Genomic DNA, 9965 nt, shown 5'->3' on the forward strand with positions numbered 1-9965 from the left:
ATCACCTCCTTTGCTCCCAATTTTTTGCCATCTTATATGCAACAACATATTCGCAAATGTAGCTTTTCTTGCATTTTCCTTTTTAAATGTAATCATGCATGGCACAATAGCGATAGAAGTAAACAACTAAGACATAAGATGGCGAGGGGAAGAAACCTCTAAAGATTGAGTGGCATTCTTTTCAGTGCAAGTGCTTACTTTCAGCCAAAACTAGATTAGTTGTTGAAATATGTTTTCATTAGATACTTGAAAATTTGGGCTGAGCAACATTTTCTGCATTCCAACCCGGACCCCACCCTGCCTAGCTTCTGAAGGTGGGATTGACTTGATAATTTAAGCATTTTAAATTTATGATCGGAGGACTTACAGTAATGGAGGCATGCACTTTGCTTTTTAAACCTTGCAAATCCTGTTAGTTTACTTTGTTTTAGAAAAATCCAATCATTACCCAAATGCTGTTGTTACCTTAGTTAATTTTTTGATCACCCTCTAGAGTCATGCAAATTGGTCAGTTTAATAATGACCCTATAATCTAAATATTGTGCCTTCTAACATGTTATACAAATTTTTGTGTATATAAAATTGGCATGCTCTTGTAGAAGTTTCAATCAAGTGTATAATGACTTTATACTTCTGCTCCAAATCATAGGAGCAGCTCCCCTAGCAAGGATCTTGAACAGGAATTTTGTCTAGCATGAAATATTCCGTCCTAATATTTCCACCATTTTCTATTGCAGATGATTGAGCCAATGCTGAAGGCAGCTATGTATCCTTTGTTGGTTGGGTTTAAATGTTTAACTGTATTCACTGTATTTGTCTGTGTCATTAAGCAATCACATAGTTGATGGGTTTTGTAAAATTTATGAGGATTTTATTTAATTGGCTGTTAAATATATGTATGGATACACAAGGCTCCCACCAATGCAGGCCTTGGGTTAAATCTATGATGATTTCATTTAGTTGGCTGTCTAAACTCTAAAGCATGTATGGATTGTACACGGCTCTCAGCAATGTGCCTCCTTCCTCAGGACCCACATTAGTGGGAGCCTTGTACACTTGGCTGTGGTCAGTCCAGGGTTCACATTAGTGGGAGCCTTGAATACTCGCGCTCATTTCAGTTGGTGTTTACAGGAAAAATTTTCAAAACATTGTCAATTTCTTAACTATTGTTTAGTGAAATATCTATTTTGCTTGCTCGGTCATTTTTCATGGGATTTTCAATTACTGTACTGGCTCTGATTGCACGCATTCGGGTTTTGGTTCAGCAAGTAAGTACTATTCCTCTTCAGAAGAGTTTTCTGGTTAAAATCTGCAAAATAATTCTTCTATCAAGTTTGTACGTAGTGTATAAGCTCATCAGTAAAAGTGGTCTCCCTGATGGACGCATTTTAAAATGGAAAGGCAGCAAATTTTTTTTTTCATTCAAACAAAGAAAAATTATTAGAAAAAACCTGGGCATCAAGAAAATGCTAGTCAACGGGAATTAGGGAAAGAGCTCCCCTTTTGCATTTGTTGGAGTGGATCTCTTATGAATCCCAAATCTCACCCTCAACCGAAGCTGCAATGACCCATTTCTGATTGACCATGGGAATGACCAAGCTCCAGAGATTCCTGGTCCAAGGTAAGTGAAGGAGGGTGTGATTGACAGATTTCACTTCCTCAAGGCACAGGAAACACCTACTCATAGTAGAGAAGCCCTTTCTTTGAAGGTTGTCAAGGGTGATGATCTTCCCCAGTGCAGCCTCCCAGGTGAAAAAAACAACCTTGGAAGGGGCTGCTGTTTTCTGAATGGGCTTCCGAGGAAAGAGCTGATACACTCCACTGGGCAGCTAAGATGATTATAATAAGACCTAAGACTCTTGAAGTTCCTTCCTTGCTCAGGGACCACGTGGGTTTATTGTAGGAGGCCTGACTCTGAACATCATAAAGGCTGCTGTAAATATTAATAAGAGTATCAACCTCCTAATCAATAACATTCCTGATGTTGGCAAATGAGGGCATTTTTATCGCGGTCAAGTCTGTAAACGGATGGGAATGGAAGGGCAGTGTAAAATTGAGAGTTGAATATAAGAAGGATATGGTCATAAATTTCTGATTAGTAATTTAATGCCAAAGAGTATGCAGAAACAACACAAGAGAGCTAATTATTAATGCGATTATGGACAGAACATGAGTGGAAATATGCTAAATGGATCTAAGGTGCTTAGTACTGGGGAAAAAAGACAATTTTGACCTGAAGTCCATGTTGCATGGGATTTGGACTTGGGCCCTTCAAAAATCTATGGAGCATTTGTTTTGGACACACACAAATGGGATTCACATCTAATATTTGCCCATAAAGCTTCCTGTCAAGCACAAACTCTAATGTTGAAAAAAAAGTCACTTAATTTAGAAGTTTTGTAGGATACATTTATAATATATTCCTCTTTTACTAGTGTATACCATAACTAGTGATGTCTGCTGATCTAACAAGTTACCATTTGTGGCATTACCTTAAGATGGAGACGAAAAGTTAAATACATGATGATTCAGCATGTCTTCACATCATAAAATTTAGGGATAGGACAAAAATGATGCTGGACATGCCTACAACTTACCCAAAACTTAGGGTTCATATAATAAATGTGCTCTTTTTTATACTGTTGGCCCTCAAGTAATACATCATTGTTAAAAGCAAGGAATGTAGTATTAGGGTGGTATGTAAGAGACCATTGCTTAATCACCAGTTCTATATCTTCATTGTAACTTGTAGGTGTTTAAGTGAGGCCTTTTCTTTTCTTTTCTTTTCCATTTTTTTTTTCAATTGATTTTCTGTTTGTTTCTCTTCTACAGATGTTACTTGATGTTGTTTCCGTGTTCAACATAGTTTCATCTCTCTCTCACAAGGAGCAGTCAGTTAAATTAAATCATGATGGAATAGAGGTTTGTATGTACTGCTTTGTGTTTCTCATGTTTGTTGGCTCACTATTAAAGTTTTACCATTTTCATGTGGAACTGATGCAGATTTTTAGAGAATTTTATCCAAAGAAAGAGGACGTTATCACCCTTGAATGTATATGGCAAACAGATAAGTTTGTGTTGCATGAGAGGGTTGATAGGAGCAAGATGGAAAATCGAGATGCAGAGCTTGGAGGTGGTCTCTCTTTGGGGGCATCAGCTATACAATATCAGACTATCCAGACCTTTCTAGGAGGTAAGAATATCCATGACATTTCTTCTTTCTTTTTTCCTTTCCATTTCTTCTTCTTATTTTTCATATTTATATTTATTTTTATATTTTTACCTTGTGGTTTCTGTGGAACAAGTATTTCCCATCTTGACTTGTGCCACTTTTTTTAAGCATTCACTCAATTTTATACTTTAATTATAACACTAAACTTTTGTGCGCGTTATCATTGCTTGTTGCTGTTTTCCATACATTCTCAGGATAGAGTCAAAAGCTGACTTAATGATGTCTGTCTATTAGGCTTGTTGAAGATCCATTATGATTCTTCTTATTCTAGCTCAATACTTATATTGCTTCTCTTGTTGTAAAAAAATCTGGGCAAGAGTTCCTGAGTCTCTGCCTTTTGGTTTAGCATTTTGCTGCTGGAGAGTGATAAAGCAACTATTTAATGAAGTAACACTGGAGCAACTGCTCAATCATGTGAAGAATCTAGTGTTTACATGGTGTGATCCCCTCCCTGGGCTCCATTGAAAAATATTTTTACTTTGGTTGAGAGTTATTATTTCTGTAACTGAAAAAGAAATTTATTACGAAAGAAGTGTGCAAAGAAGACAAGAAATCCTCAAAAAATGAGAGCAACAGAAGAAGCTAATGCAAAAAGAATCCCAAGACTATGTCAAAAGAGCCAGTCAATCATGTTGAATATCAGGAAGTCTTATCACCAAAACACCTTGTAGAGAACACCCACAAGGACAATACAATCCTGATCCAGAGATGGCCCATGATCTTGAAAAATCCAGGCATTTCTCTCTAGCCAAATAACTCAAATAGCAGCAGAAATAGAACACCCCACACCAAATCCTGTCATTTTATGCCTTCCAAGTCCTCTAAAATCAACCATCATTAAGGCCTTCACTGGATAAGGACACACCCAATCTCTCCCAACAAACAAACTAGTTTGTTCCATAAACACCAGGCTGCAGAGCAATGCAGAAATAAATGAGCATGATCCTCATTGCTATCTTAACAAATAACACGCATATCTGGAGATAGAGCCATGTATGGTCTTTGAGCCTATTGACCAATCGTTGTTCACTGTATTAAGCATAGCAATCCAGAAAAAAAGCCTTTGCCTTTACTTTTGAAGGAATTTTAGTTCTTTACAATCTATTTGCAAGGGATATAGACTGAAAAGACTTGTTTAGATGAGTAAAGAACGATTTACAAGAGAGACCTCCTGACTTATCCAAACATCAAATATTAACATCCCCAGGAGTGAATAACAAAGAGAATCTAACAACCTCAGGAGGAAGAAAGTTCCTCCTCTCCCAAAGCATATTCAGACATGACCCAAGATCTTGAAAAAACCAGACATTTTTCTCTGGCCAAATAACTCAAATAACAGCTGAAATAGAACACCACCACCAAATCCTAGCTTTTTTACACGCCTTCCAAAACCTCTAAAATGAACCATCAAGAAAGCCTCCACTGAATAAGGGTTAAGAACACACCCAACACTCTCCCAATAAACAAACTAGTTTGTTCTTTAAACACCAGGCTGAGGAGCAATGCAGAAATAAGTTAGCATGATCCTCATCGCTACCATAACATGTCAGACACACATATCGAGATAGAGCCATGTATGGTGTTTGAACCTGTGAGAAATCATTGGTGTTCACTCTATTAAGGCGGCAATCCACTCAAAGACTTTACCTTTACCTTTGAAAGGACTGTAGCTCCCTACAATCTATTGGCAAGAGGTATGGACTGAAAATACTTGTTTAGATGAGCAAAGAGCGATTTACAGGAGAAAATGCCTGACTTATTGCAACACCAAATCCTTACATCCCCTGTAGAGAATAATGAAAATAATCTAACAACCCTAGGAGGGAAGAAAGTTCATTTCCTCTGCTTCTGTATCAGTAAGGTTATGACAAGTCTGAAAACCCCAAGAAATCTTAGAACTATTCATAACAAGAAAAGAAAAGAAGAAATTGGTGTATTAGGATGCAAAAAGAGCTGGGAAATGGAAGGAAAAGCAAAATAAGAAGAAGAAGAAGAAAGAAAGAAAGAAAGAAAGAAAAGCGAACATCGAAGGCCAAATATCCTTCCAAAACTGAATACCACAGCTTTAAATTATTAGGATTTTTTTGACAATTAAACTTTTTTTGAAGAAAAATTAGGCTTTGAAATAGTAGGTTTTCTTTTCAAGCATAGTAGCGCTGTAATAATGACCATCCCTAAATTAAATATGTCAAATGATGGAACCTAGAATGGTCTATTACCTCTAACTTGCTTAATTTGGAAGGCAGGAGCTTCATTAACCTAATTTAGAGGACCATTACTTAATGTAATGAAAATTAAGTAGTAGGAATGCTAGTTATTGGCAATTACCTTGGGCTTGAATAATCATGTTCGTAAGTGTTAAGAATTAAATTGAATGAGTCTTGTTAATATTTTTAGGAAAAGTATGCGGAATGTATTTTTCAAGCTTTAATACTCTTTCTGACATGCTATGCAGAAGTCTTGCGTTTGTTGTTTAATTTATAAATGGGGAAGGTCCTTGAACTTTGACCAAAACCCATTGAGCACCTCAATTTGCCCTTCTAGTCCACTTTATGGAAAACTGGCATTCTAAATTCTTATATGAAAATATAGTTATCTCTCAAACAAACCAGACCAAAACGTCAACACAACCTAAGCATCCAATTCGTGAAGGAATACTCAAACACACTCAAGCATGCAGTTTACTCAAATGAAAGCATATAAATATATCTAAATGATATAGAGGCACCTTTGCACTCCCTGGCCACATGCATTATTATTATTATTATTGATAAGAGAAAATCTTATTTAGTACCAAAACAAAGTACGATAGGATGAGGACAAGGTGTCCTTTAAGAACAATGTTCAACAACCAAAAAGATTACAATAGAGCTGCCTTCCAAACCCGTTGAAGATCAGACAGCAATAAAACCCCCCAAAAACCAAAAGAATGACCCAAAAAGAAGCAATGAGCGCCACTCAATCCCATAAGGCCATAATAAAGAAAGAGAAATCTTTGCAACCTTTGAAAGTTCTCACTTTCTTCTCAATCCAGAGTCCATAGAATAACTTGCACCACTCCAAAGAACGGAGCCCCTCAATGCTCTAGGGAAAGAGATCTCCCACATTCTCAAGACCATGTAGAAGGCTTAACTTTGAGAAAATGCTGTCAACTCTTGGACGATAATCGAAATGAAACCAAAATGTTAATCTCAAAAATAAATAAATAAAATAAAAATAGAGAAATTTAGTGCTGCACTGGCTGGAATAAAACTGCAAATGGCCTACTAACTCCTTTTTGAATGGGCAATCCAACCATTTGTACTCCAAAGGCCTCAATAAAGAAGGAATCAAAATTACCAATGGAATCGGCCATCAGCTAGAAGACATACCTCCATATTAGACACATTCATGTAGAATGATTTTTCTTCTCAAAACAACAAAATCATCACAAATAAAAATAAGGATCGATGATGATGGTAGGAGACTAGGAGTGCACTAGGAATAATGCTCCTAGTTGCCTAATTTCTGAGATCAAATCCATGGTAGTTCATAATAAAAGTATCTTCAATGCATTTTTTTTTTTTATCGCATATCATCAATCCATATTAAAATTTCAACATTCAAATATTCATCATATTAATAACAATATTCCCAAGACCTGCTACTTGTCATATCATTATCCAACATTGAATCCAATGAACACACATACAAGTCATGCTAGATAATTGTAGATGACATTGATATAAAATAGTAATCATGCTTCTATTATTAGTCACTGTAAAATAAAAGCCCTATAACTCATTTACTTTCCTCTAGTGTAAGAGATAAACTTTGGAAGCCTTTAAGCCATAGAAAACCCAATCTTCTTTCTTTGCAGTATAATTCTGGCAGACTTTTGTTATTGTAGTTTTCTCTCTCCTCACTATGGCACCCCCACGTATACTATTTCTAGATCCTCTCATGGAGGCAATCTAGAGCCCTATTTATAAACAAATTGTTTTGGGGTTATGGTCTTGCCCTTGCTTTGGGGTTCCCCCTAGTGTTTTTTTTTCCCTGCCATAGTAATTATTCCTTCACACTTTGCCATGAATTTGATGCCAACTAGACCAACGATTTAACACTAGAGCAGCTCTTCAATCATGTAAAAAATTCTGCCATTTACATGGCTTGAAAAGTGGCACCTTGACAAGAAGTATTACATGGGACCATGACATTATGTCATTTTTGTAACATGTATGCATTGCATGGGATCCACGAGCCTAAAGCTCATATGCTGGGATCTATTATGGTCCAATGTAATGATAACAATGTGGGGACCAATGTCAATGTGGTTGCATATGATTGGGAGTGACATAAATGGCATAATGCCACAGTCCAATGCTAAGGTTCCTCAACTTTTCATGTTAAGCAATTCCATTTTCCTTTTCTTGAAGCTCCTTGGCACTTTTCATGAAACTGATGCCAACAGGACAGTTGACAATGCAACCCAAGGCAACTTTCCAATCATTTAACAGAATCTAGCATTTGCATATTAGGGGAAAATGACACTCTCCATTCATATAGCCGATATTGGGCACTTTCCCTTACATGGGATCATGGCATCATGTCATGTTTGCCATGTCTCAATTGTGTGTGACCACATTAGTATTTTTACAATGCATGGGATACACTTTCATGGATCCATATCATGTGATCCACATGTTGGGTCCCATGAATGATAACAATGTGGGCCTAAATGTCCATGTAGCAAAAGGGTTGAAACAAAATGACATGGTGTCATGGTCTCTTGTTATCTCTTGTTAGTGTTTCTCTGCATCCTCTCTCACCTTGTTTTTCTGCCGCAGAGGTATGTTTTTGCTTTTCTTGAAATTCCTTACTCTGCACTTCCCATGATTTGATGCCAACTTGAATATTGATGCAACATTAGAGCAACTCTTCAATCATGTTACTGACTCGTGTTCATATTGCTTGAAAAATGGTACTCTCCATTGCTTGGCACTTCCCTCTTCAAGAAATATTTACATGTAGCTGCATGAACATTTTTCATTATATGGAACCTATATGCTCAGATCTGCATGTTGGTTCCAATGTAGTGATAAGGATGTGGGCCTGAATGTTGATGTGGCTGCAATAATTGGGAATATGACTAAGATGCCATGGTGCCGTGGTCTCATGACACTCGTATAGTATCTCTCTCTTGCTGCATCCTCTCCCAAATTGTTTTTCTGCCACATCTCTATGGTTTTGCTTCTCTTGATGTTCATTACCTTGCACTTCTCCAATAACTTGGTACCAACAAGATAGAACTTACAGACTTTAATACACCTTTTTTTCCTGATGTGAAATTTCGTTTTATGACTATGACCACCCATGTGCATTCACTTGGCTCAGGGATGTCCATGGTTAGGCAAGTTAATCAAATGGTCAAACCCATTTCTTATGCTTAGGGATCAAGGCGGCACAGGAGTGCATTGCACCATTGTCAATCTGTTGGTTGCCTGAAATTCTGTCTTCCTGCTGTTTATTGTTATATTTAGTAAAGCTTTTCTTTTTCTGAAGTACCATAATGTCTTTCTATAGATGAAGAACCGAGTAAAGCAGACCCAAGTAACAATGCGGAAGAAGGTTCTGTTACCATTGCTGACGATAAGACTAATTCACAGGTGGGCCAATCTGTAGAGAGTGGTGTCAGGATGCTGGCCGAGGACTGTGAAACAGTGGGACATGGTTCAAGCATTGCAGCGTTCCCCAGCATCAGCAGGAAACATCCCCAAGAAGGTGGCTCAGGCTTATCTTTGGCTTCCAGCGAAGATCCTTTGAAGGAGAAAAAAACTGGATCCAGGAATAAAGTGGCATTCATCTCAATAAAAAGGCCGGCACCGCCGCCAACCACTGATGCAGCAAAATTTCAAGGGAAGGAAATCAACATCACCAATTCTGGGAAGGAAGATCCTTTTCTCGATCTGCTTTGTGATGGAAACTTGAAGGATAGTCTCTTTTAACTGCTGATGAAATTAACAAGCAGTTTTTAAAAATCAATTTTATGATTTAGTTGGCCAGTTTGGTATAATATTTTTTTTTTATTGTTTCATTTTGACTTCTGAAAATCATGTACAAGTTTCGATAATATGCCTTCTTGCTTGCATTATAGGGAAATTTTGTTTAGGTGCTTGTTCCTAAACAACTACTTAATCTAGTAGTTTAACCTGTTTTAGTAGCACAGTCCTTGGCTTTTGATCTTCGAAAGGGTGTAGGAAGGTGTTTTGTTCCCTTACCATCATTTTTGTACAAAATACAAATAAAAGTTTTATTTTATATAAGTAATTTTTGATCCATCGACAATGATAGGAGACATGGGAAGCAAATGTATGGGTTTATGACAATCCTTCAAGAGGATCTTGTCCTTCATCTCTTGGGTATTTAAAATTTTCTTGACCTCGTTATATATTTAATTTTTGATATACTTGCATTCTTTCTACTACTCTGCCTTTTAATATAAATAATAATTTTAAATTAATTATTACATTTTTTTTGCTCTAGAGTTTTACTCGGATGACATAAATATTGCTCAAATGCCTAAAGGAAATGTTGATTCCTTCGCCAAAAAAATAAAAAAGAAGAAAAAAAATACAAATTGCATTAAGCATGAATTGTTGTTTGTGGTTCTTATACTTTGTTTTTCTTAAGCAAAGAAGGGAGAAGGAAAAACATGAAAGGGCAGTAAAATAGGAGATCGTCGACGGATGTCTTG

The 9965-nt window shown here is 36.9% G+C and overlaps 1 protein-coding gene across 2 annotated transcripts in view; it reads left to right on the top strand.

The window, feature by feature from the left end:
* The window catches only part of LOC131145805 (uncharacterized), a 32870-nt gene extending 23508 nt beyond the window's left edge, over positions 1-9362 (top strand). For both annotated transcript variants that reach the window (XM_058094992.1, XM_058094997.1), the window contains exons 5-9: positions 738-766; positions 1175-1268; positions 2833-2922; positions 3004-3193; positions 8795-9362. In XM_058094992.1, coding sequence (XP_057950975.1) covers positions 738-766; positions 1175-1268; positions 2833-2922; positions 3004-3193; positions 8795-9216 — 825 coding nt within the window. In that variant the 3' untranslated portion in view covers positions 9217-9362. The remainder of the gene's footprint in view (positions 1-737; positions 767-1174; positions 1269-2832; positions 2923-3003; positions 3194-8794) is intronic.
* Positions 9363-9965: the final 603 nt, after the last annotated feature.

This window comes from Malania oleifera, chromosome 1, assembly GCF_029873635.1.
Source record: "Malania oleifera isolate guangnan ecotype guangnan chromosome 1, ASM2987363v1, whole genome shotgun sequence".
NCBI classification, from domain to species: domain Eukaryota; kingdom Viridiplantae; phylum Streptophyta; class Magnoliopsida; order Santalales; family Ximeniaceae; genus Malania; species Malania oleifera.